General features: G+C 48.0%; 1 protein-coding gene across 1 annotated transcript; it reads right to left on the minus strand.

Annotated features, from left to right (window-relative positions):
- Nucleotides 1-4,099: 4,099 nt before the first annotated feature.
- LOC144123284 (ATP-binding cassette sub-family A member 17-like) lies at nt 4,100-27,104 on the minus strand. Its single transcript, XM_077656138.1, has 8 exons — nt 26,822-27,104; nt 22,329-22,489; nt 20,233-20,797; nt 16,908-17,116; nt 14,287-14,612; nt 8,115-8,732; nt 7,257-7,485; nt 4,100-4,446 (listed from the first exon to the last, which is right to left on the minus strand). The coding sequence occupies exons 1-8, from the start codon at nt 27,096-27,098 to the stop codon at nt 4,141-4,143; spliced, it is 2,691 nt and encodes an 896-aa protein (XP_077512264.1). The 5' UTR covers nt 27,099-27,104; the 3' UTR covers nt 4,100-4,140.
- Nucleotides 27,105-27,713: the final 609 nt, after the last annotated feature.

Here is a 27,713-nt window from a genome sequence, read left to right on the forward strand (position 1 = left end):
TCACTTAAGAGATTTGTTCCTGTTCTGACGCCATTCGAACTACCGAATGAAAGCCAGTGTCTACATGCGCTGCCTTTAACAGTCCTCACCGTGTCCGGAAATGCAACTGCTCATTCAAGGTGTCTTTACGGCGCAATGCTGTAACGTACAGTTCCGTTGGTGGGAATATTGGGCCTATAAAAAATAACCCTCACAGTTTTAACGATCCTGTAGCGGCAGAGTAAACTTAATTGCGATGTGATGACTTGCTGTTATCTCTTTTACCAGGTTCATTGTCAACTATCTGATGTGCACGATTTTGGTCCCTCGTTAGAAACATATGAAGAGTCGAAAACACTCGAATGTTATTCGGCAGATTCGGTGCTTGCGAGCGCATAATGACCCCTATATGAGCACAGCTAATGAGAATAAACAAATGGGGACACTGGCATAATTACGAAAGGCCAAAGCCACCCTCCAGTATTCTTCTGTCCCATGTGACGATTTTGCGTCCCAACGCAATGTGATCAGAGAAAGCATAAATAGAAAAAGGGCTAACATTTGAAGTTTAACCTGTGCACCAAAAATGTCCGTAACTAAGTCTATTTCAGAGCATTATTGTCGACATGTTCCTTGTGTTCATATTTAATTTCTCATAGTATTCCAGAACAAAAGTACTCCATACCATAGAATGAAAAATTTTCATGCAGTAATCAGGTATTTTTCTTTATATTCTCAAAAGGACTCTTAAAACCATATGCCAATCGCTCAGTTAACAATGTTTCGCAGGGTTACACTTTTACCAATCTGGCTAAACATCGCTTTAAACACGCGTCAGGCTAAACACGCGTGAAGCTTTCCAATCAACGCTCCCATATTGCTCAATAAAGGAACGTGCTGAACAAAGAGCGTGAGAGAACTGCATCACATTTGGGTGGAGTTCAATCTCAGAGAGTGCCCTCCATAATTAGAACCAATACCTTTCTCGCCATTCGAATGCAGTCATACGTGCAAAGAAAATGGCTTTTGCAGCTGTGTAAAACTTATTTCCTCTGTATGTTCAGAAATTTCCTCACCAGGTAGCCATTTACGACGAGCAGATGGGAAAACAGATCGGTATATCCACATGCACCACACAGCGAACATTAAATAACACATTAAAGAGCCTACGGTCTTCCCTGCACGTGCCCCCTGCGACGTAAACCTCTACACTACAAACTTTTGAGAACAAGCTTAATCTAATAATGTGTATCTATTTTATATTACTACCCAATACCACATCATCAGGTCATATTGTCAGAATGCATTTTTGAGCTTCAGTAATGAGCTTGATATAGATTACTACCTTAAACAATCCTAGATCTCTTGCCTCCATCGTTAACCCGTGCTATTATAATGCTTTACAGTCGTTTTATAATAATACTTTGTGCCTTTCAAGAAGAGAGTTTTTGCATTCAGAAGAGCGTAAATAAATGCGTGATAGGAAGAAACACTCTCCTAAGAACTTTACTGGAGCGGGTCACATTCATGCTGAAACATGCTACAGTACAGAGTTACTTTAAATAAATAACTGTCAGGCAATCTTTGCTGCATCGTTTGAATGCGTCAGCACACTTTGTTGCTGATTAAAGCTCACATACACTACAACTCTCCACAATATTTCATATTTATTGGTTTTTGTTTTTATAACACAGTGTATCGCGTCTGTCACACATTCACACTGGTCGCTTTTTTCTGGTGATGGTATACTTAGGTTTTTTTTATACGAAATTAAAAACTAAGTTCGTTGCATCCGAGATGAACACACGAAAGTTCGAGATGACAGAAGCGGCATACTTAGGTTTTTATATCCGAGGTAGCATAAGGAAGTTTGCTATAGCCAAGGTTAAAACATTAAATTTCGTTATACTCTATGAGGCATACTGAGGTTTGTTATTTTCGAGGTAGTACACATGTGACGTTTCACGCGTGAGAGCAGTCGCCATTTCCACTTGCACAGACCCTTCAAGTGCAAACGGAAATAAAGGAAAACACCACTTGAGGAAGAAATCATGCGAGCCAAATAATAACTTTACACGTTTATTGCTCTACGTGCATACCTTGAGTTCATGTGCCCAGCGACTTATTGGGCACACTATTTTCTACGCTTCAATAGCTAGTATCTTGTTATGTTCACTACCTTCTTGTCTTTATATTGAATACCTGAAAAAGTAAGATATAGTGTTGATCAGAGGTGCGAATAGCAACCAAAATGAAACAAAAAACATTTTAATCCTAAAAAAACAAAAATCTAAAATAATGCATCAGCACATGATAAAATGTCATCGCAAATTGAAACAAATATCGATGTGTCTGCTACTTACCGGAGCAAAGTATTCAGATTCCAAATCTTTCTAGAATTATTCAATGATTGATCCCTGCCTGTGCCGAGCTTAAAATGATACCCACGAGCTTTAATATAGATTTGTCGCGTCACTTTGCGTTCCTGCGTGCTGAATCAGTTCTCTAAATAGTACATTGGCTCTATTTCCTATTTCACCTTCTGGCTCATCTGACACCTTTTCATTCGGAGATTCTTGCTAGAAACCACCTGGAAATGCAACTTAAGACACACCCCGACGAGATCATATTTGGTTTTCGAGCTGTCCATTAGGCCAGAAAAAAAAAGTGGATAAATGATTTCGAGCGGTAGTATTCCCACTGCTGATTACGCAGCTAAAAAGGCGGCCCTAAGCCGCTAAACGAATCAACACAGTAAAAAACACTAGTCCACAAAGCGTATGTTACTCTACGTACCACCGAAAGAATAATATTTGTTGAATTCTAGACAACAATTGAATTTAAAGCCATCCTGCTTCATGATTATCTCTTTCTGTCCAATCTGTTCTGCGGCACAGACATCATCAAGGTGCTAAGACACTGCGCCAGAGAGTAGGTAGGAAAGAGCAGTCAATTTTGTTCTTTTGTATTCTCATCATGTGTAAAGTTTTGACGAAACACCTCTCTTACTGAGTAAGGCTTCCTTGACTCATGCGTGGCGTCCATGGAAAGTGTTAACAGAAAGTGTGGACCCTTACTCAAACTTACCCGAGTTACTCTAACTCAGTATAATATAGCGTAAGCTCGGGTAAGTTCTGAGGAGCGCTGCAGCCAGTAGGAGAAACTCGGGTATGCTCGGGACTAACTCGGGTAAGCTCGGAGGAGCGCCGCGCAGGCTGCCACTCCGTACGGTATGCTGTTTGGTGACCAACGCGAACAAAGTTACACAAACGCACGAACGCAAATAGAAGTAGTGCACAATTCACTCGCATTCAGAGCACGTTGAAACAATTTCTCTCGGTACTTGTAACGCGACTACATTAAAGGCATCGTGGTACAGAAAATTCGGTGTCGGTCTAGAAGGTAGGTCGGCCGCCAGGATCACGTGAGTTTGCGGCGTCTTGACAACCGGCCCACCGGCTTGTGAGCAAACTGCCCCCGTGGCAGTTGGCAGTTAAGTTAGTGCTTGGTCGCCCAGGAAGAGCAACCTCAGTCGCACAAGGCCCATCGCAGGATGGCGGAGCATTGCTTAATCGCTGCACCACTGGTCCCGCAGGAGTACGAAGGCTCCTAGGCATCTATGAATGCTAAGTAGATAAGGGCAGTCTGCATATATGAGAATTAACCCACTACGATATGGCGTCATAGCCTTAAGACAAAGCTTAAGTGTACCCTACGCTTTTTTATCTTATAGGTGGTGCATCTTGACTGGAAGCTAAATATCTAGATACCCAACTATACACTAACCAACCTGCCTACCTAAACTACCCACGTTACTTCTCCCCAGCATATTGGAATTATCTGTCCGGCGTGATTTCCCTACATATAGTGGGCGAATTTTATGACAACCAAGGCACTTCTTTCCGCGATGAGGCTCAAAGTTTGATGACCAAATAACGCGTAGCTCTACTTAACTTCTGCGCTGACTATCATGCGAAGTCACACCGAAGCGCAGTTATTCTTTCCTGGTTCTTTTTGAACCGCTTGTGAATGGGCCACAGCAAGCGTAATAGGAGTGAGTGAGGACAATGCGGAGCGAGCACAGAACGCTTCGCGAGCGTAACCTCAGGACGCCACAGAGCACACCGCTGAAGATGGCATGCAGCAGCAGCGGCAGCGTGTTTATTGCTTGGTCGTCGGGTACGCGTAGGGACTGGGGAAGGCGGAGCGCGGCGGTGGGCCAGCGTAGAGCTCGCCGGCTCCTCCAGCGGCGGCCGGTCCCAGCAGTGGAGACATGGGCGACATGAGCATCGACGGAACGGGAGACGAGGGCGGCTCCACGAGGCGCCGGTAGAATGCGCACTGCAGCACCGTGGTCACCAGCACGCGGCAGTCGGTCAGGCCCAGGTCGCGCCGAAGGGAGTCCAGGGCGTCGACCAGCAGCTCCCAGTTCACCGAGTCGTCCATCACGCGGAAGCGCACGTAGGACTGCGTCAACCGCCACGCAGAGCTGAGCAAAGCGCTGCTGCAAAAGGGCGCTACAGATGCAGCGCCTCGAATCCAGCAGTCCACATGGGACATTAGCGACGCTCATCTTGTGTTATAACGCAGGCATAGCGCTCTCACAGTTAATCTCACACTAACATTAGAATTAAGGAAGGCAACAGCCACCGAAACCAGCGAGCATAGGGGAATGATTCTATTTATTTCAATTTTTGGAGATAATTAAACAGAGACTAAGAGTGCAATTATTTCATAATAATAATAATATTAAATGGTTTTTCGGGGCAAGGAAATGGTGCAGTACCTGTCTCATATATCGTTGGACACCTGAGCCGCGCCGTAAGGGAAGGGATAAAGGAGGGAGTGAAAGAAGAAAGGATGAGAGATGTGCCGTAGTGGAGGGTCCTGGAATAATTTCGACCATCTGGGCATCTTTAACGTGCACTGACATCGCACAGCACACGGGCGCCTTAGCGTTTTGCCTCCATAAAAACGCAGCCGAAGCGGACGGGTTAGAACCCGGGAACTCCGGATCAGTAGCCAAGCGCACTAACCACTGAGCCACTGTGGCGGGTGCAATTATTTCATCGTTGAAAGAAAAAATTGATTAGAAAGCAGAAAAAAAGAACCACATGCCGCAGGTGGGATCCGATCCCGCGACTCTTAAATCCGCGTCCGGTGATCTACCAACTGAGCTGCGGTGACGGCCGTCTAATCTTATGATTTTGGGGTTATTTTATGTTGCACGTAATCCGTACCTTGAAAAATCACCACAGCCATCCGCGTCCATTGTGGCGGACGAGTATGTCGTGCATTACCGCGAGTGCAACGTGCAGCATCATTGAACGGCGAGGGTGGAAACTTTGTGAGAACCCTCTTATGCTACATATGGCATCAGCACTGCCAGAACCGAGGCCCTCCTCGTTAAGCTATTGAGCAGACAGTGGAAGGGAAATGTGGGCTTCGATATGACACACACATGAAGGAAGCCAGCAGCCACCAAAACCAAGCAGCAAACCGGAATGTTTCTTTCTACGAGCCCCTCATTTCTCTTCCTCTGTCTCCTCACCACCGATGGGGGGATTTCGGGACAAGCATTTCTATTTCTCTTGGCTGCCACCACGCGGTGCATCGTTTTCCACATGCAAAAACACTGCGTCGACATCATCCCTGACGTAAGGAAGAAAGAGAATAGACTGTTTGGCTGCAAAGCAGAATGTAATAGGCCACTAGGCTTAGCAGCACTGTCTGGGCGCTGTCGCAAATTTTTGGGAATGGCATCCATATTAAAGGTTGCCTTATTATGTCGCCAGTGGATTGAGCATGCTAAAGCATTGCTCCGTGACCTTTGAACTAAGCACTTTGAGCCGCTGGGCGTTCAAAACGCCGATTTTTAGCGAATCTTTGTAAACGAAGCTTTTTTCGCCTGACTTCACTACTCTCGCAAAAGGTGTGACCATATCAACCCCTTCACCGCGGAGGACGAACTCATTTTTTAGCTATTCTGTTGTACTACACATACGCATAAAAAATTGTGTAATAAAATACTTTTGTTTTTCGGCAGCATTCTTTCAGAAAACGTCCAACGCAGTTCATTAACTGGATTCATCAGAAGATTTAGTGTTTGTGAAGAGTATATAGATACATCAAACTCTGGGACGGAGCGTGTTTGCGGTCCTAAATTCAACTACAATGCATGGCTTGCACAAAAAATTTGATGCGCCATTTATGCATTTTGCCCTTCGGTTGCACAACCAAGCCGTGTTTAGATCTCACATTATTTCATCCCGTAGCCAGCGAGTAACCAAACAAGTAGCCCGCAGAACAGGCTGCCTGACATTTAACACACCGGTCATAACTCCGAATATGGCTGGAACTGCAGTGATGCTCTTGGTATAGGATGCTTCCCACGTAGAAAAAAGCAGCATGCTGAAATTTTCCCCGGCTTAAAACACTGTCAAGAAAAGACAAGCTTACGGAAAGACCTATTTTCTTATGCCTTATTCTGCAATAACGATATTTCTGCTAAAAGCACTTTTAGTGGCATTTCGAAAGGTTATCTTTGGTTGATGACCTCGCGCTTCCGGTAACCACAATGTTGTTCCACACCGAAAAAGCTCATGACAAAACTGGGCGATCAAATGCTGGGGGTCGTCGTACATGATGGCGCTGGAGCAAGAAAATTCTGTGCAATCGCTGATGTCGGCGCGTAGTTCTCGATGAATGCTTTCGCATGCCACACATAGCGAACCAATTCGATAGGAGCGACACACAAGGTTGATTGCTTAATGTTTGCGTTGGCAACAAACTTCACGCACACTCCAAACACTGTGCTCGCGTTGGCTCCTCCGTTGCTTCCATCAGCAGAGGAAACGACGTCGCAAAGCTCCCTTTTGGTCACTTGAAGAGGAGTCAAACCGACATTATTACTTAATTCCAACTGGACAAAAATTCATCCCAAAATTGCATGTGATTGGATCTACGATTTTTCCAGTCAAAGACAAAGATATCGCAGCAACGGTGGCCTGAAATCTCTGCATGTATAATGCGGGTCGCGTTCAAGCCGTGTCGCGTAATGTTCACAAGGAAGGCTCTCATTTCGAGAAATCACGTCATGGAATATCATGTGTTCAAGTGTGCGCTAACTTGTTGCAAACCCGGCTACTGTTACCGTAACAACTACTACAGAGGAACTGCTTGGTTTCTCCAAACACAACTTGCGCCCTTAAAACATGCACCTAAGAGCGTACCAGAGAGCCTGTGGAGGTTGTGGAGCGCGAACATAGTGTTCTCACCTTGAGCTTGGTGACGCCAAGGGTGCGGCCAGGGAAGAGGCTTTGCACCGTCTCCTGGATCTCCTCTATCGCGGCGGTTGCCGTCAAGCCGCTAAGACCATCCAGGGACACGGTGATCTCGTACCCACGTTCGGCAGCCGGATCGAGGTCGGCAGCATTCAGCATGCGCCGAACACGGCCCCGGTGCAGGAAGAGCACCCGAGAGGCTACCGACTCGGCTTCTTCGATGCTGCGACATGGAAAGAAACACCGGAAAGTTTCGAACATCCATTGTTCCCAGTGGGAATTAAAGAGCAGTGTATACGTGCAGGGCATACAACTTTAGAAGTAAAAGCACAGGGGAAATGTGGCTGTTATTGTAGCTGCAAATATTTTTGCAAACTGTCTACAAGAAGAATCGTCCCAAACTCTCTGAACTTATGTACTATAATTGTAAGCAGGCTTTGCAGGCTTGCAAAGGTAACAATTTCTTGCGTGCCGACTCACCCATCGCACAGAACAGTACTCCAAGGGACAAAGGTCTTCAGTACGCTTGAGCGGAATTCAAAACGGATTCCTTCGCTATTAACGGGTGGCTCGAAAACCTCTTGTGCAGGAGAAGTTCGGATTGACGTACTCTAATATGCAGTCAAACAAGGTCGTCGTTGACAGACATTGAACCTGTTCTCTTGGCCGTTTCTCAGGTGTCGTGAAAACATTTCATTTCCTCGGTAGCATGAACTTTGTGCACAAACGTAATGCTGCTTGAACAAAATCAAGGAGAGAAAACAAAGGTAAAAGACAGCGTACGAAAGGGCTTTTTTTCAAAGAGCACGGCACCTGGCCGCTTTCACCAAATTAAAGCGCTCGTTTACTCACTCGTCAGTGGCCAGCAGGACTGACATATGAGCCTTCTTCACGAATGTGATGATGCAGTGCCAGACGCGCCTCCTGGCTACAGGATCCAGCCCCTCTGTCGGCTTGTCCAGAAGCACCACGGGCGGCGCCCCGACTAGAGCCAGTGCCACGGCCAGCTTTGTGCGCTCGCCAGAACTGTATTCGACCACCGGCCTGTCGGCCTTCTCAACCAGGTCCAGCATGCACAGCAGCTGCTCGGCTAACGAGTGCACGCCTGCCACCGGTATGCGCCGCAAGCGGGCTACGTGGCGTAGAAGTTGACGTCCGGTGAGCCAGCCGACGGCTTTGCGCTCCTCACCCGCGTAGCCCAGCGCGCGCACAAACTCGGTCGGGTGCGCGAACAGGTCTGCGCCCCGCAGGTGCGCGTTGCCGTCCGAGATGGGCACCTGGGCCGTGAGCACGCGCAGAAGCAGCGATCGGCCGCTGCCCGTGGGTCCGAGCACTGCCAGGCACTCTCGCCGGTGCAGACACAAGCTGAGGTCGTGCAGCGGAGCGTACGGGCCGGCCTCCTGGCGCAGGTGATTCACCACCAGCGTGTCCAAGCACGGGAGTGTCTTATCTTTGAAGTGGCGCACCTGGCTGCAAACGCAAGGGTACGCTGTCATTTCTCACGGCGGCCAGTAGATCATTTAAACTCATTAAGGAACCACGCTGTCCACACCTTGGCAAGCAAATATTTGCATCACCTTCTGCTCGCAACCAATAACACTCTTTGAACTGCCTCGGATGCCTTACAGGAACGAGACATCATGCTGACATTGTGCCTTTTTTGCGCTGGTGAAGGGTATGGCAAGCTCTAAACTTACACACGCCGGGGCTCCCCAAAGCGCTTCTGTGGGGAGAATTCGCGGTGTCGCCGGCGTTGTATCTGAAGCGGTGCCAAGCAGACGCGGCAGCGTTTGTGGCGCGTATTTTTCCGCCGTTTATTCCCTGCCAAGAATCCCGAGTGAGTATTCCAAGACGCTAGATAGCCAAGCTCAAAGGCTGCGCGGATGCATAAACGCACCTGGAAGCTTCCTCTGCGTAAACCGATGCAGTCAATAAGAGGCACGGAATTGCGGGGAACTGCATGGTCTGTGCATTTGTGGAGTGTGGGAACATTGCGGTCTAGTGTTTAAAAGGCGTTGCCGTAGTCTGACAGGACATTATGCACAGCAAGCGACGATTACGCGCTCGACAATAAATTTTTTTCTTTCCACTGGGCTCAGTAATGAAGGTGGAATCGCTAATGATAATGCCTTTGACGTAATCAGCTGAAACTGCACTGCCTAGCTGTGCACACAAGATGAAAGATGGAGCAGTAGAAATAAACTCCGCTATATTAGTGCCGCGTTTTGTTCCACATAAGGATATTTTACTTGGAAACAACGTGGTAGTGCGTTCTACAGAGCAGCGAATGTAAAACGCACTCCTGATCCCAACTACGAAATATTCACAGTCATCTTGTCCCAAGGAACAAGGAGAGAAAAATGGGTTCTTAGAGACCTGTTATTTTATGCGGCAGACTCCTCATGAGGAGGATGCCGACATGCCCTATTGTTATACTCAACTTCAAACCGGGTATGGTTTCGGAAACTGACTGCACTGCTGCCAGATCACAACAGGGCTTGTCGAAAGGCAATTATGCGCTTCGTATGCGAAACTATTACAGGCATTCATTGTAAAAAATCGCGAGAAACGACAACAAAAGCGCTGACTTTCAACTGATGTTATATTACGCACACGTACAGTAAGGCCTTCAAAGAAATCGAACAGCTCCGGTCAACAAAACAAAAAATCTTTCCTGTGCACTTTTGCTGCAGTATTCAGCTATCATAATTCATGTTCCTAAATAATGTTGCTGCCGAAATACATATTCGTAAACCAATTTTAACAGAATATCTCACCAGAAAATCAACAACTAAGGCATATGCGCGTTCGCGTTTTATTGCGGCCTTTACATTTGTACCTATTGCCTCAACGCGTTTTGTTTTTATCTCCCATCAATATTTTCGTCCCTAACTTCCATAGCAGCTGCCACAGTGTCATGCAAACTTGCATAACTAAGTAACTAATACAGCGAAAGAAAATGTGGAATACTACACCTGCCCTGACACACAGTTACCCAAGATTCATAGTTGCCTGTCCTAGTCTCCCATGGTGACAAGGATGGGAGGAGAGTGTTGTACGACGGCGCTGCTTGGTGAGTATGATCATATCGTATTTGTTTGATGAATGTGTTAGACCGCCTGTCGTGGCATAAGAGGGGGTGATGTCGTTTGGAAGCTGCGGTTGAGTCCCAGTGTGTCCCAGTGACCCCTAACTGCCCATACTGTTCCGTTGTGCTCACAGATGGCATAGCGGATACACGGTGTCGCATATAGCAAGGAGGGGGGGGGAGTGCATTGCAGCAAAAGCAAAAAGTAAAAGAGACACTACAATGTCCTTGGGTGTACCTCTTTCAGCCGAGGAAGGAGGGGATACCGAAAGGAGTCTAATGTTAGCTTAGTTTGCCGTTGGGAGAGGAGGATACGTATGTAGATGTCTACGAGTGAGCCACATCCCGTGGATTTTAGGGTGGCCAGTATGATGTCCCGACAGACAGTGTCCAATGTCCGATGGAGGTCCACGGCTAGAATCGCTCGATGTTTGGCTTAGAGATTTCACTGACGCCTTCATTTAGCTGTAAAAGTGTCGTGGGCTGAGATGTGGGTTTGTACCCTAATAGCGTGAGGGGTAGGTGGAAATTGTCTGAGAGTTATTCCTGGAGGTTGAATTGTACAACATTTTCATTGCGTTTCTAATACAGGGTGTAAGAGACATTGGCGGGAGATAACAGAGGGAGCGAGATCTGCCTCGCTTGGGATGAGGTTTACTGACGCAGTATTCTATGTAGATGCAAGAGTGCCAGAGGTCGAGACCTCATTTTTGTATTGGATTAGACTAGACCCCCAGCAGCATAACTAATCGACCCAATATTGGAAATCTATTGGCAAAGGCCGATCCTACATAGGGCCATAGTAAAACCCGTCACTTCCGATAATGGCCCGTTTACCTGTGCTGCTTGGGAATCGGTGCGAAATGGCGATGTGCGGAGTACGTGCCAGTGGATTTTGGGCGATTCTGCACGCCGCCTTTTTGCATTGACGTAGTAAGTCGCACGTGCACGAGCCGGTCTCGACCTAAAGACTCCTACGGATGATGTGAAGCGTCATCGCATTATAGGGTCGGCGCCATACACATATTAGTGTAGTCTTGTGGGAGACTGATGTGGGATGGACCCCTGTAGTCTGGCAGAGTGGAACTTTCATCTGTAAAGACACGACTGTCTGCGCTATGCGCTTTTATTCGCTTGTACGAAACGTAAATATAGTTTCTTTGCTCCTCCTTCCCACTAAGAAGAAAATTGGTGTGATTTTCTTAGATACGTAAATGGCGCCGTAATTGTCTGACATATCTCTGTGGACAGTTTTAACCGCGTCATAAGGAAAGGGTTAAGGGAAGGAGTTCGAGAAGAAAGGAATGAAGGAATGCTCTGGGCCGGTTGATACGAGTTGGCAATAAAAAGTTTGGCATGCGTCGTGACACGTTACTGTTGCTCTATAAGGCTTTTATGAGACTGATTCTGGAATTTGGTTGTGTCTTGTTCTCTGGTAGCGCAAACTACAGGCTGCAGCCATTAGCTTTACTGGAAAGGCGTGCCCTACGGCTATGCCTCGGGCACTCAAAATCAACTTCAAACACTGTCCTTTATCTGGAAGCCGGTATCCCCCAATCTCTTTTCCCGCTTCCATCTTCTAACAGTGCGTACTTTCCTCAGGTCCTTTGACCCGGCCCCCGGCGTTCGTAGTCCCATTTTTTTATCCTATCCACAACTGTTTTTCACTGATAATTGGCCACGCTATCAGCTTCCTCAACTTAGGTTCACGCAGAATCTGTTAGCCACGCTTCAGGTTAATCTGATATCCTTGCAACAAAATGCAGATACGCAGGCTGACCCCGTCTTCTATTATGACCATATTTTCCCGTCCCATGCAAAACATATGCCCGCAAATATCCTAAATGGTCTCCTTTCTGAACACGTACAGAATTTTCCTCTTCATACTGTTATCACCACTGATGTAATGTCTCCGGCAGCTGTGAGAAGGCGGCGGTTGGGTATATTCGCAGCAGCTGGCTTGGAGCTATTCCGTTCGTATCCCAGATAATACCCCTATATTGTTCGCAGAGATTCTGGTCATTGGTTTGGCTCTTGTCAAACTTCCTAGGCATGTAGCACGGGTTCTTATTCTTGCTGACTGCCTTTCAGTTCTAGTCTCTCTCCAAAATTCGGGAAAATCTTTACTGAATCGTTCGTTTAGGTTTTTTGTTCCGCGCACAGTGCGTGAGATCCGCTTTTTCTGGGTACCTGTTCATTCAGGCGTCTATTTTAACGAGGTGGCTGATTTATTGGCAAGGTCAGCTCTCAGCGCTCCTGTAATCTATCCCGTCCCTCACCTAATTCTGTTAGAAACTTCACGTTTCTTCCGCAGTCTAAGTGGCTAAGTGCCTGCCATTTTTGCGATTCGCCTCCACCGAAACGCGGCCGCTGCGGCATCGGCGTATTCCAACAACGCTGTCTGGGCCCCAGCCTCAACGCAACGTGATTTGCATCTGTGGCAACTAGTGCTTACGGTTTACAATCCCGAAGTTCTTTGCTCCTTTTCTCAGAGTGGCATGTGTGCCGTGGCAAAGCAAGTTAAATTTGGTAGTGAAGATTTATTAAACTAGACCTCGCCTGAAACTGTCAGCCGCGTTGGGGCAGTTACTATTAAAATTCATTCTGACTACATAGCTAATTAACTATGACGTAGTAAATAACTTTTAGTCAACATTCTCGCGTGGTTAGTGGAAGTGGTGACTTCTAAGCCATGGACAAGTCGATTCCATAACCGTTGTTGAAACGAAGAAATAGTGATTCTCGAAAGATCTGCTTTGTTCCCCACAAAACTGTCGCTGAGCGAATGATGCATTACTTATGGTACCAAGCTCCAGCTGCATGCATGGATTATTGCTCCAGTAGTGCAAAGGCTTTTGCCCCGACGATGGGGAGCACAAAAGGATAGTCATCAACAATTAATAATAATAATAATAATAATAATTTGTTTTTGGGGAAAGTAAATGGCGCAGTATCTGTCTCATATATCGTTGGACACCTGAACCGCGCCGTAAGGGAAGGGACAAGGAAGGGAGTGAAAGAAGAAAGGAAGAAGGAGGTGCCGTAGTGGAGGGCTCTGGAATAATTTCGACCACCTGGGGATCTTTAACGTGCACTGACATCGCACAGCACACGGGCGCCTTAGCGTTTTTCCTCCATAAAAACGCAGCCGCCGCGATCGGGTTCGAACCCGGGAACTCCGGATCAGTAGTCGAGCGCCCTAACCACTGAGCCACCTCGGCGGGGTCATCAACAATTGTGTGATCGCTATTTTAGCGAGTAACGGAGGGAAATTGCGAGCCACGGTATAATACAGCGCGCAGTTCAAATTCGGGGCCGCGGTCATTGCAACATGTCACCAGTAGGGGTTGCGTTTGCATCTAGCTTTATGCGCTCCTCATGCGCTCGGTTCCAGTTTTTTTCAGGAAAAAAGCGGCAATTTTATCGCGGCGCAAAGCTTCAGAGAGACTTCTCATTCCCTTTGAAGAGTGTTATGGTGTCATATTGTCCGTGGCTCCGGACTCCCCATTGGGACCAGCCGCCAGACTATGCTAGGTAAACAATTTTTCAGTAAGTGTTGGTTGATTAGCTACGTAATTATGATTAATTTCCTACTAACTGGCGTCCGCGGCGGCTAAAAGTTTTCCCCTAAGGAGATTATAAAACACCGTGTCTACAGAAATTTTTGAACTTGTTCGTTGAAACACCTGGTATATTCTGTCGTATAGAAAGCTCACTATAGTTCAGAAGTGAATTGTGCTTTCTACTTGAATTTTTATCGTAAGCGAAGTGTGCAAGACTTATAATAGAAAGCAGAGATTGGTTCTTTTATTCTACTTGTAGTTAGAAAAGAGATTTCTCGTACATTAATACACCATCTTGCGGTGCCACTGCGGGTGAAATGAAGTAAATCGGCCTTCTAGCACTCAACTTCCGACTTTTCGGCCGGGTTCTCACCGCTCCTTTTCACCTTCGTCCATCAGGCACTGGGGCGACCGACTGACGTAGAGGTGCGGCTGGTACCCACAGATGCGCCGCAGCAACCACCACACGTTGGTCTCCGAAAAGAACACGGTGGCCAGGCAGAGGAGGCCGGTGAGCAGCAAGGTGGACTCCTCTGGCCACACTGAGTGCGGGTTCCACGTAAGCAGGCGGACACGCGGCAGAACGCAGCGCCCAGATGTGGTCATGCAAGCCAGCCGCGCATTGCAGCAGCGGACCAGGAACCAATAGCGGCGCACCATCTGTCTAGGGGACTCGGTCGCGTTCAGGATGCGACACGCCTGAAAAAAATTAATCTAAATTAGCTCAGCTAATCCAGGAAGTACAAAGCGAAAGATGCCGGCGTTCACAGTGTTCATTGGCGTTGGCGTTGACAATGTTCTAGACGGCGATGGCTTTGAGCAAAGGAAGGGCGCATAACTGGCTCCCTGGATATGCGGACGCCTCATTCGTGCTTTGATACACGTGGTGGTGGTGGTGAGAGAGAGATGTGGCCTGAATGCACTAGCGCTGACAGTGTTGTGGCTGACATGCGGTACTGCAGCAATAGCTACGCCGCAGCGTTCATTTGGTGGTCAATCTCTCGCGATCAACCATTAACTGCATGCCACCTCCCAGGGTGGCAGGGAGGGCGCGCTGCCTATCCAGTGTGCGGAACGCAACCAAAGCAGGCTTTTGCAGTTGGACACCAACACCACGTGCATGAAAGCGAGATTGAGGTCTCGACTCACCCACGGAGCTGGTTGTGCACCTTTTCTTTCGTGAAAATGAACGGCCTTTGCCAAGTTGTCAACGCCATTTAACTCTATGAACGCCGTCGGCTCACTTGTTTGGTTTTTGAGGAAAGGAAGCGGCACAGTAACCGTCTCACATATCTCGGTGGACACCCGAACCGCGCCGTAAAGGAAGGAGTAAAGAAGGGAGGGAAAGAAGAAAGAGAACACTGAAAATTGAAAGTTGGATTTTGAGGAAAGGCGCGGCGCTGCGCAGCGGCGGAACACCTGTGGCTCGGTGCTACTAGTAGTGCATGCGCAGTAGAGACTTGGGAGCGAGAGAGAGAGAGAAATATCCGCGGCGAGGCGCGCGTTGTGACATCATGTGCCTCCTCGGAGCACCGCCGCGGCGAAATCGCAAGTTCGCGGCCAGTAAAGCTTTCGCTTTAAAAGCGAGGAACAACGTCATGTTACGAACAGCGCATTAGTTTCAATGACCACGTTGCTGGCGACAAGGCGAGCACTTGCGCTTTAAAGAGCGATAAAGTGTACGTATTAGCGCAGAGTATAGTATCTGAAGCATTGTTTGAAACCGGCAGGAAAGGCGACAAAATAAGTGAAACCGTGGTACTGACATCGCTTAGCCGCGCTCGTGTATAGCAACATTGTGACGCAACACTACAGCCATGCTTTTGTGCTGTACCTTTTACATTTCTTATTATTCCAGATCATCAAAACCAGCTTGAGAATCAGTTTATTGGAACAAAAAAGAAAATATAAGGTGGACAAAATTGTACAGACATAGGTCCTGTAGTCCGTCACTGTACTGGGAAATCGTCTGGGACTGCGACTTTTCATCATCGCTATCAGCCTTACTTCTCGGCTGCAGTAGAAAGGCCTCTCCATATCTCTTCAGCTAACAGGTCCTGTGCTGGCTGCGGCCCCCTTGTCCCTGGAAACTTCTTAACCTGGTTCACTCACCAAACTTCCTGCAGCCCCCTGCTACTTTCTCTTCGTATCTATCTCTTGGTTACCTTGGCTGAGCATTACATGCATTGCTCAATGCCATTTCTTCTTGATGTCGACTAGGATATCATTCGCCTGCGATGGTTCGCTGACCCGTACTGCCCTCTTTTGGTCTTTTATCGTTACACCTATAACTTTTCTTTCCAGAGCTCGCTGCATTGTCCTCAAAATAAGTTGCATCTTTCTGTTAGCCTCCGCGATCTCCTAATAGGTGAGTATGGGTAAGATACAGCTGTTATATCCTCTTGTGGGATATTGGTAAACAGCCTTCATTATCTGACAGAACCAGTCAAATGCGTTCTACCCCATCTTTATTCAAGTTATTTTACTCTCGTGATGTGGTTCTGTGGTCACTGCCTTCTCTAAGTGGACGCATTTCCTTACCACTACCAGCTACTGGCTGCAATCATAAACTGTTGTTACCTTTTGAGACTGTTGAACATTAACTTTCTGCATATGAAATTTTTAAACCAACTGTTCTCCACTGCCTGTTCAAGTCATTGACCATGTTTCGGAGTTCATACCGTGGGTCACTTAGAAAGGCAATGTCCTCAACGAATCACAGATTACTGTGGTGTTTGGACGGGTGACACGAAACCCGCAGATACTGTCCAGAGTTTCGTCTTTCTGTCACAAGTTCATTTAACGCTACAACGTCACTCACCGTAAAAGTCATTTATCACTGCTCGCTACTGTAGGGAAAGATATGCGACTTCACCCAGGGTGGCAGCTAATTTCCCCTTTTCCTCGAAATCGCAGTGAACCTGATATCCTTAGATCAAGCCAAGGAGAATAATGCGGGCGCGCAGTTATTGAGGTGGTTGTTAGCGCGGTCACCTGCATGAAGTCGGCGTCGTTGTCCATGTGGCAGAGCTGGTTGAGAGAGGTGAGCCACATAGCCCGGCCCAGTCCCCAGGAGAGTGACACAGTGGGCAGCGTGCGCAGTATGGTGGTGACGAGCTCGAGCACGTCCTTGTCCAGTACATCTTCCTCGCCCATGTAGTACGCCATGTGCAACCGTATCATGTACAGCATTGCCAGGACCCCTGTGCAAACACCGTACACGCCTGTAACCATACCGCGCTGAAGCTGTCTGCAGAAAATAGCGTGCGCGGAAGTTTCAGAGGCAAACAACTATTCTACGGTTCGACCACCTCCCATGGAGCGTCAGGTTCACGTGGTCTGCACAGCGCGCTATGATTGAATGACACGCTGGGCGCAAAGGGAGTGTAACGCTATAAAGCAAACACGCGTCTCTCGAGCAGTCCATAATGGTCCTTTAGTTTCCAAATGATGAAAAGGAACTTTTCAATAGGGCTGCCATCGGTGCGTTGGATCGGTGAATCCGCGAGCCTTTTAAAGCGAAAGCTTTAATGGCCGCAAACTCGCGATTTCGCCGTGGCGGTACTCCATCGAGGCACGTGACGTCACAACGCGCGCCTCGTCGTGGAAGGTTACTGTGCTTCGCGCGCTCGCCGCGCCATCTGGCATGACGTCACACCACGCTGCTCGCCGCCGCCGCCGCTGTTTGGTAGGACGTGACACCACGTTCCTCGTCGTTCCGCTCGCCACCGCTCGCTTTGACAGCTGCGTGATAAGATGTCACAGGATTGAAAAAGAGAGCTGGCGTGCGCCGCAACCACAGTTGAGACGACAGTATGGATGGCGACAATTCTGATAAGCTGGAGGAGGCCTGGAATCGACAGCGGAACGAGACGAAGAGGAAACGAATCGCCCAGAAAACTGACGAACAGCGCGCCGAACGACTGGCTAAACGCCGCCGTGAATATGCCGCCGCGAGACAGCCACGTTTAATTTCCGGTGTCTCGACCGCTAGCAGAAGCGACAGCAGCCGTAGGAGAGACCTGAGTCCTGCTTCACTGAAGACGGCCCGTGATTAACGATGAAATGCGACCAAGAGACTTCAGCGGCGGGCTCAAGAAACCGAAGAACAACGTGCCGTTAGCCTAGAGAATAGGCGTAAGAGTGACGCGACCCCTTCAGTCCTTGGATAGCCTCGGTCCTGAAATCAAACATGCACCTACAGGTCATACTGGACGTTTATGCCTGTATTTCATACTTTGTGGAATATGTGCACAAGGCCAACCGGGGAGTTTCACACTTGCCTTCGCTACATATATTCTGGCATAGCCGAGCTAAGCCACTGCCATCTTTCTTCCTCGCTCTAAAGTGTGCGCTGTAAACACACAGTCCCTCTCGTAGAGCCTCGCCAGGATAAGGAATTGTGCAGGACGGTTTACCGACGTGACCCAATGGTTCAAAACGGCAGCAGCTTTTACGTGCGTTTGGTTAAGTTTGTTGGACCATCGCCACTTATTTCCCCTTACTGATCGACTGTTGTGGCTTTGTTTCTGCGTAGGGTTCCAATTCTTATTAAATCCAAAATCGATTGAGTTTCAAAGTGCTACACTCTTCAAAGAAAGTTAATTCTGGCGAAAAGCCCTTATACGGTAGCTGGTTGGGACTCACATGAAGATCACTGATATTGTTTTATAATACTGTCCGTACAACAGTTAGCGCCGCTTGGAGTGATTGACACGGTAGCGTTAATGGGTCCCTTCATCGGCTTGGGGCTCGCTCTGCATATCGTATCGCAGACGCGAACAATGTTCTTTACTTTTTATTAATTTCTTTGTTTACAGCAAGACACAGGGCCCTTTGACCAAGTCGAACGAACTTTCCTGAGCGCACACGAATGGCGACCGAAGGGGCGCGGTTCGAATGATTTTTCTTTTCCGCGCAACGGCTTTTCTTCGTTAAGAGCCCTACGGCTGGCGCTCCATGCATGTAGAGCTGCAGAAGGACGCCCAGCACGAAACCTTCCAGTTGCGCTCAAACTAGTGAAACAATGAGGAGCATCCAAAAGTTGACGTTACTGATTTCCATACGCTATTTCAATCTCTCAGTCGCATGAATGTCGCATTGTATCCTTCTCGTTGGAGAGGCCTCTCTGTTTTGGAAATCAAATTCAGCCTTGCTCTCAGTAACGCCCATCACGCTCTATTCTTTTGTGACAAAGTCTGTAATATTTGCATTCGTGCGCTCTCCACAATCATTATGTCGCAGCAGTACCCCTGACATGAAATGTGCAGCCAGGAACAGGATTACCTCACTTGACAACAAGCCATTCCTCGAGCCTCCACTTATAACAGAGTGCTACAGTGATGAGCCAAGAGGATATCACTCCTGAAAGAATGGCTGTCAACAAAATTCAAGATGCGGAATATATACCGTATATACGACTAACGGCTGCACTATTTTATAGCGCAGCAGTTCGCCGTCTGTTCCAGCATCCGGCATCGTAGTCGTCGGCATCGGCGTTACTGGTTGCCCAAGTACAAGAGCGAAACGACACCTGAAAGGCGGCTGTCTTGGGAAGAAACCGGAGGGCGGCTAGCAATCTAATATGCCACCTGCAAGCAGTGGCAGGTTGCGTCTGATGAGCGGAGCTCAATTTTCACATTACCGACTACCGTAACCATCTGACAATTTTTTCGCAATTTCAGCGAAATCTCCCACTTGCACAAAACTAGCATTTCTAAGTTCAGTTTTCTCGAATAATGTTTCATGCAAACTGGCGCTCTCTCTGGCGCCTGGTTGCAGATACGACCAGGAGACGAGCTGCAATGATGATCTTCTTATCCGGCCAGCCGGTATTAGTTTCTCAATGGCCGTTGCGATCCGCTCCCAGTACAGGAATGATTTCTACTTAGAATTTGAAACAGCTGCACAGCTGCACGACAGTGCATGCTGGAAGATGATAATGAGAGCAGCCGGCAGCCGTCGTTATATGACAGCTTCTAGCGGAGCGTACCGCGCGAGAAAATTTTTACATATGAGACGCAGTTGCTCTTTCCTGTTTTTTTTTCCAATCTATACGCTCCCTTGTTCGCGTCAGCGACCGATACGAGAGCTTGGATATTAGACAGTATTTTCTAAAGAAAGCAATGCTATGACTCGAAAAATTAATTATCCTGTCCATTCTCCTTTCTGATTCGTTTGGTTGGTGGCTTACCCTCTTCCTGATAAACGTCTGACTAAATAAGCATCAGACGTTCCTAGGACGTACGTCTTCACTGCTATAAATAGAAAGAAATTTAATTTATTTCCACCAGCGCCTCGACTGCACTGTGAAGCTCACCAAAGACACACTTGATGACGATCGCGAGAGAGAAAGCCCTGGAAGGCCGGAATCCCGCCACTTGTGCCGTCAAGTAAGACAGAGGTATAGCTGCCCATCCGTACGAAGCAAACAGCAGCACCGCGGAACGCCAGAACTCGAGGCAGTCACCGAAGCCCCAGATGACCACCATGGGAGCTAGCAGAAGCAGGTACAGCAGGTACAGCACGCCATAGTCAAAGAGCATGTTGGAAACCCAGTACAAGGCTCCTGGCACTCCAGCGAGCCGCTGCAGAAGCCGGCCTCCGTCGGTCTGGTCTAGGGCTGGGAAGAGGGCCGCAGAGGCGGTGAAGAGACCCAGAGAGATTGGTATAAACGTGGCCCCGCTCAGCTTCAGCTCCACGTCAGAGAGCCAAGAGAACACGTTCACGGGGCTCACAGAGGCACCTCCGGGGAGGAAGTCTAATGCCGCTTCGATACGCTGTTCGCTGTTGCCGGTGATGTGCTGCAGCACGGCTCCCTGAAGGAGTAGCAGTGAGAGAGCCTCCGACCGCCGGACCTGGACGCTGTACCAGGCCACCAGTGCCTGCAGTGGAAGACGAAGAAGGGGGAACAAGATATGTTGTCATGGTTGGAGAAGTGAGCGTCACGTCGTAGCGTGCCTCGCGGATTCGTCACAGCTGTCAGCGATCCACATGATGGCATACGGCGGGCACCGAATGCCAACTGAAGGTCCACTTGCTACCAACCTCTGATATTCAGAGTGACGATAAAGCTGACCAGGAAAGATTAGGAGAGGGTTCCGCTCCAGCCAATAAGTTACTCTTCATTTTACTCCCTCTCACTAAACTGTCAATGTAATTGTATGAATCACAAAGGGCGCATCTCGGTCCTGCTTCTGACAAATAGGTCTGACACTGGTTTTCTGATGCTGCTACTGCAAGTTCCCAGTAATTATACGCGCTTCCTCAACATTTAATTTTGTGCGGTACGTTTTCTGTATAAAAGGACCGACTAATCTGTCTCAAGATATGTCTCAAAAGGACAGACTAATCTGTCTCAAGATATGTCTCAAAAGGACAGACTAATCTGTCTCGCAGTGGACGTGATAGCGTAAAGGATTAATTACCTTATATGAAGGCCATTCTGCACTTTCCATTCATGGATCACTGCGAGTCCTAATGCCCACCTGGCGCACTGATGCAGAGGTTAAGCAATGCTCCACTGCCCTGCTATGAACCAGAAAGTACCTAGGTTGCCAAAGTAACCAGGCAACGATGTTTGTTTCTTTGCGGCGCAGCGGAACACCTCTGGCTGCCCTTAAGTTCTAAATGTTTATAATGTAAAGCAAACACTTGTCCTGAGCTTTAAGACATTTTGGTGTTTTAGAAGGCTCTAGAAAGACTCAAACATCAAACTATTTTCTCCAGAATGCTATTTCCATAATAAACAATATCTGCAGCCTCTGTTATAAAACTAAAACCCAAACACTTTACTTCTGGCTTACACTACGCGGCTCGTATTGCATCGCCAGACATCCTCTCCTGCATGCGTTTGTCAGGACAGGATACGAGAACGTGGACTGCATAAGGTGCAGCATAAGGGAGCCGGCAGGTGCCCCATGGTGAATGGAGGTTGCACACAGGCTCCCCTTACATGAGGTCACGCAGCCATGCGGATAGTCTGAGGTCCCTCTGCTGCTTGGACTTTGCGCGTGCTGCAAATATCCCATGTCTGGCCGCAACTTCGTTCTAGCAGCTCACATCAAGAGCCGTTTTTCGCTCAGCAGCATTTGTTATCTGCGCACTGGGCTGTACACGACCGCCTGCCCGTCAGTTGTTTTTTGAGAAATACCTACGTAAACTGGGTTTCAGTGATGACGTGTTTGATGCTAATGAAGAATGCCGGCGCACTGCCATCACCAAATCGTATTCGCACGCATGACCACGCAAAGACACGACGTCGTGTGCTCAGGAAACCACCTTTCCTATGGGTGATCGCGTGCCGTCAGCGTGCACGCTGTAATGTCACTACCTCGAGCGACAAACTGCGGCTGTGGTTTAATGGGCATGACTCGTAACTAAATAATCAGAGTTCACGAAACGCATTCTACTAACCTTAGTTCCGAGCTCAATGGCAAAGCGTGCTGACAGGTTGCCATGGGCGAGAGAGTCAGCGACCCCGTGAGCAGCAACGTCGATCCTGATGCCACGCCTCGCAGTGTGCTCGTCGAGCGTTTTGGCCAGCTCCGCGGTCTCTCGCACGTAGCGCAGGTACCCTACGCCACATTAACAAAAACCGCAGAAGAAAAACAACCTCCTTTGTAAAAGCATTCGTTAGGCATTTTTTGCTTCCAAATGAAATCCTCTGCTCTACATATCTGTGGCTGCCCTTGGGCTGCGTTTGTCACAGGTCAGGACACGGGGATCCTGATCTGAAACTGCTGCTGGCAAATATTTCAAACCGCCATTAGTGTAAAAAGCGTGGGGCGTAGGCGGTGTGCCAGACATAGGGAGAGAGAAGGCAAGGTGTAGAAAGAGTAGGGAGGAAAGAGAGAGGGCAAGAGGAAAGGGAGAGAAGACGCGTTGGATACAGGCAACGCGTGGCGGGAAGGAAAGCGCGATCTCTTAAGAAAGCGAGAGCTGGGGACAATAGAGAGGGCACGGTATGTGAAGCAGTGATTGATGAACTAGATGAAGTCATCTGCCACCGTAAGGGGGACACACTAACGTTAACGCATGCTCTGTCGCATGAATCGCTTAATCGCCTGTCACTTTTTTTATTCGGTGCTGTACACGCTCTTTCAGAAACTAAATGTTGTGACTGCGGCGAAACCCACGCTTAAAGCTCGCTAAGTTGAGCCACTACACCCGAATTTGCATTCCGATAAGAAGGTGGCATTTTCACGGATTCAAAAAAAAATTTATTTCTGGATTGCTCTGTAATTGCACGGTTCCTACTTGCACTACAGCAGGATTTTTTCTTTGTTAAAACGGCACGCAACTAACAACTTGTAGGTTTTATGCAGATAGAAAACGCCACAGAACAAGATATTGCCGTATGTTATTACCATGCCTCAACACCAAGTTCCTGAGGAAACAATTAAGGGTTTATTCTGCAGTTCGGCGATCGTGAATAAAGTAGTAGCCTGCCGGCAATTTTGTTATTGAAGTTAAAACACAGCAGATCTCGTGAGACAGAGAAAGGGCATAACGGCTAAAGGAGCATCTTGTTATGCATATACATTTGTAGAACATTTGAAACTTGATATTGAAGTCTTTGAAAGCCAGCAGAAGAATTTTGCAAAACTGAGACTTTGAAAATTGTCCGAAGCAAAAACAATTTTATGGCTTTTTCTCGGCCCACTTCTGGTTCTAAAAGACGCTTCATTATGGCCTTAGTTACCGCGTGCCTCGTGATGTTCGTGATGAATCCACACTGTTAATTCTAACGAAGTAGCAGAGACCCGAAAGATCGAAGCTTTCAGGTCTCTCGTTGTAGATTATGTTGTTAGTGTGCTACTTACTTCCTCCTGCGAACAATCGTGCGGGTTTGGTAATTGGCGTGAGGGATTTATTCTGATTCACCGCAGCATATGAACACAGAAAGGACGCGATGCGCCATCGTTAGTAAATCACGCAGTAGACAACGCCATTGCATGCACTCGCTCTCAAGGGAAGAATATGCTGCTAGCTTTAAAATGAATTGTCAACAACTTCGTATTCCAAACAGCCATAACAAAGCAATTTAGAGTTCCCGAACGATGGGAGAACTGAGGTAAATGCTGGAGGTCATTGGATAAAGTAAAAGATCTCAGTTACCTTTAGATATAGGCACTTTTCCTAAAATACACTCACACCTTCCGATTTATTCGGTTCACGTTGTTTTGTCAGCATCAGTGACTTATTTAACCTAACCACACTCTTCGTCACCTCATTTGCTTCAGTGACCCTTTTTGCTTGTGAATGCGGCAGCAGCAGAGCATACTGAAATATGTGGACTGGCAAGGCCACGAAGCTTCACCCTTTTTAAACAGACGTGCTATCCCAGATTATGCCACAAGCTTCGTTTCATAGTAAGCAGTGAACCCTGAATCAGCTGTGTCGTTCATTGATTTCTAACGCTCTACCGCAAATCCTTCGTGCGTCTTCTTAAAAATACGAGCGCCCGTCCTGAACAGTACCGAGACCACTGGCTACGACTGCATGGCTGGTAAGCACTCCGTTCAGTGCCTATGAATTGCCAAGCTTGTTCCGGCCGAAGGCCCGGCCGTAGGTATACCGAATGCATTCGATGACTCCTTCAGCATCGCTGCCTTATCAGAGCGCACAGGCGGCCGCATGGCATCCTAGGCAGACTGCAGCTATTGCACCGAAGCCCAAAAAAGCTGAATGCAGAAAACCAAACTCCTTCTTAAAGAGATGCATTCGGTATAAGCGAAGGCTTTCAATCCCTGTGCTGCTTCAAACTGACACAAGTGCCTTTAAAAATCACTATGCTAGCAGTACAGTCGCAGACGGAATAACACGCAGCCCACTTAGCCATTTCAGCCCCTCCCTCATCTTTCGGAAAGAAATAGACATGCACGGGAGCACAAGTGGCACGTACACACCATTTCTGTTCGACCGCAAAGGTGTGCGCCGTATTATTCTCTCCGAGGCTACGTACCAAAGCTGCACAATTTTCACGAGCGACAAACCCGTTGAAGATTCCGGTCGAGTGCTACGACTTCATGAAATTAACAGTGGTTTTCTGTTGCACGCAAAACATTGGTGCCTCAGTACCCAGCAGTTTTGCATTTTACGTTCGCTAAAATACGATGAGGAACATCAGTGAGACACCGCGATGATAACTGCAAACGCAGAGTCGAAGGCACACAGTCAGGGTCGGCGGTGTGGGGTACTGTTTTCTGTGAACAGTTTAGTTTTCCTTTCCTCAACTGTGCTCTTCAGCAGCATATGCATCCGAATCCACACTTTTCCACTTTCCTGGCGAGCCTCATTGTTGCGTTTGGCTGTGGCGACGATGCCACGCTTGTGTTCAATGGAAACCTATTCAATTTCGCGAGGAACGGCCTATTTCAGCAGAAAGTGTGTGTCTAGTGCAAGTCTCGGTCCCAAGCTTGACGTGACTACAGTCTGATCGTTTTTTGTAGCCATGGAGCCCAAGATATAGAGCCGACAGACGCCCTCCGTTCCTACGCAGCTGAATATATTCCCTGGTTTCAGTGACTAGCTTCCTCTCAACACATAGTATATTGGTAGCAGTTCCTATTAAGGACATGCATTTCTTACCATATTGCACATTTTATGCGTTATAGAGCTGCGGACAACCAGTATTTGATTTCACCGAAATCTTTAAGACAGGTCTATTCCCAATACCCCTCCATATATGGCGACAGTTCTGACAAGGAAGGAGCGAAAAAATTACGCGGCAAGCAAATTGTCAGCCTACTGACGGAGGGACACAATCAGACGCTCCATGCCTGCAGACATCTGTTCTTTTCCAGTAAAGGTTGTCACTGAGTGCAAGGACTTCCTTCTCCAGTTTTCTCGTTTCACCACTTTCAACACATTGAAGTGCATCACGGTAACGTATGAGCACGTGATTTTTATAAAATTTATGGCATGATCCAATATGCTACTCCGGAAATTGGTTACTACTTGCGTCAGGAAGTGCTCGCGGTCAGTTGCCAGAGGCAGTCAAGCACTTTTCTACGTCAAATCTTCATGTCCGGCATTCATTAATAAACATTTGTCGTCTGCCAGTGCATCGTAACTTATGTTGCCTGTAAATTGCGGTTAATAACGCTTTTTTGGCAAAATGAAGAAGCTCGACACCCCGCACTCAGATCTGCATCCGTTTTGTGGGTTGCATCAACACGCCTCCGAAATCACGCAAGAGTATCACCGAGGCCATAGACCATGCACGCGCTTCGTCCTATTTGCGAAGCCTACGCTATCGTCAGCAAGGAATGACATGGCTTAAATATAATCAGCTAGGAAAGACATATTTAAGAGTAACGGGTTCCGCAGCACGCTAAACGCTAACTGCAGGCGTCCATGTCTGTTACAGATGAAAGGGCAACACGAACACATTTCATACCACGAACCGAACAGAAATTTTCTTTCTCTCTTCTTTATCGCCCCCTCTACGTGTTAGGTAGCCAACTGAGCTTTGCCTTGTTAACTTCCCCGCCCTGTCCTTTCATCTGTCGTCCCTTTCTCTGCATGAAGCAGGCCGGCGGGTAAAATGAGGCCAATCAAGCTGAATGAACCTAGACATTTGAGGTAGTGTAATCTACGCAAAAAGCCACAGACACCGGGAAGAACTACAGAGGACTCGGAAGCTTCGTTTTCTTCTAGTTTCCGGGTTTTTAAACGCCCATTACTATGCCTCCAACGTCAACCGAACACATAGCATAATTAAATGCATATTGGGGGCAATCGTACCTTAATTTTCTGCCCCTTTCTCTGTCCCCTCAAAGATGTCGTACAGGTAGTTCTCAGCACCTCTCTTGGAAGGTTTCGTTGCGTGTGGCAGTTTGGCGCGCCCACAGTTCCCCGCGCATCGTAGGAGGAAGGCCTGTACGGAAGTGGCAAGCAGGTACCTGCGCGCATCGCGCGGGTGTCCAGGGACGTGCGAGGCAGGTTCCGCGGGAAGGGCATCCTCACGCTGGCCACGCGATCGCAGAATACCAGGAAAAGAATGGCTCCCAATAGCAGCAGCAACGTGTATAGAAACACGTGGCGGCCCAGGTGCATCATCCGGTAGAGCTGCAGCGCCACCAAACCCCGTCGAAGCACACCACCGCTGCGGGCAACGTGGGCCTTGGCTCCCGGAGGCTCATTCAGTCCGCCGGGGGGCACCACCGCCTCGCCCGACATGTAGCTCACGCGCATCTGCGCACGCGCACGCCACCACTCTGTATTTGGGAACTTAATGCCTGTTTTAAGGGAATCCCCAAGGTAGAGTAAACTCGTGGTAAGAGAGGAATCAGTAATTAGCATCCACCCAAGCGCAGCCGTAAGCTATAAGGCATATCTATACAACTTTTATCGATTCTTCGGAGTTAATAATAATAATTGGTTTTTGGGGAAAGAAAATGGCGCAGTATCTGTCTCATATATCGTTGGACACCTGAACCGTGCCGTAAGGAAAGGGATAAAGGAGGGAGTGAAAGAAGAAAGGAAGAAAGGTGCCGTAGTGGAGGGCTCCGGAATAATTTCGACCACCTGGAGATCTTTAACGTGCACTGACATCGCACAGCACACGGGCGCCTTAGCGTTTTTCCTCCATAAAAACGCAGCCGCCGCGGTCGGGTTCGAACCCGGGAACTCCGGATCAGTAGCCGAGTGCCCTCACCACTGAGCCACCGCTGCGGGTAATCTTCGGAGTTAAAATTAAGAAAATTGGAGAAGACACTTGAGCTCCGACTTAAGGGTATGAGGCAATAGCATAATCATATAATTCCCCTATATACAAAAGTTCATAATTTTCTT

The sequence above is a fragment of the Amblyomma americanum genome, chromosome 3 (genome assembly GCF_052857255.1).
Source record: "Amblyomma americanum isolate KBUSLIRL-KWMA chromosome 3, ASM5285725v1, whole genome shotgun sequence".
Classification (NCBI taxonomy): Eukaryota; Metazoa; Arthropoda; class Arachnida; order Ixodida; family Ixodidae; genus Amblyomma; species Amblyomma americanum.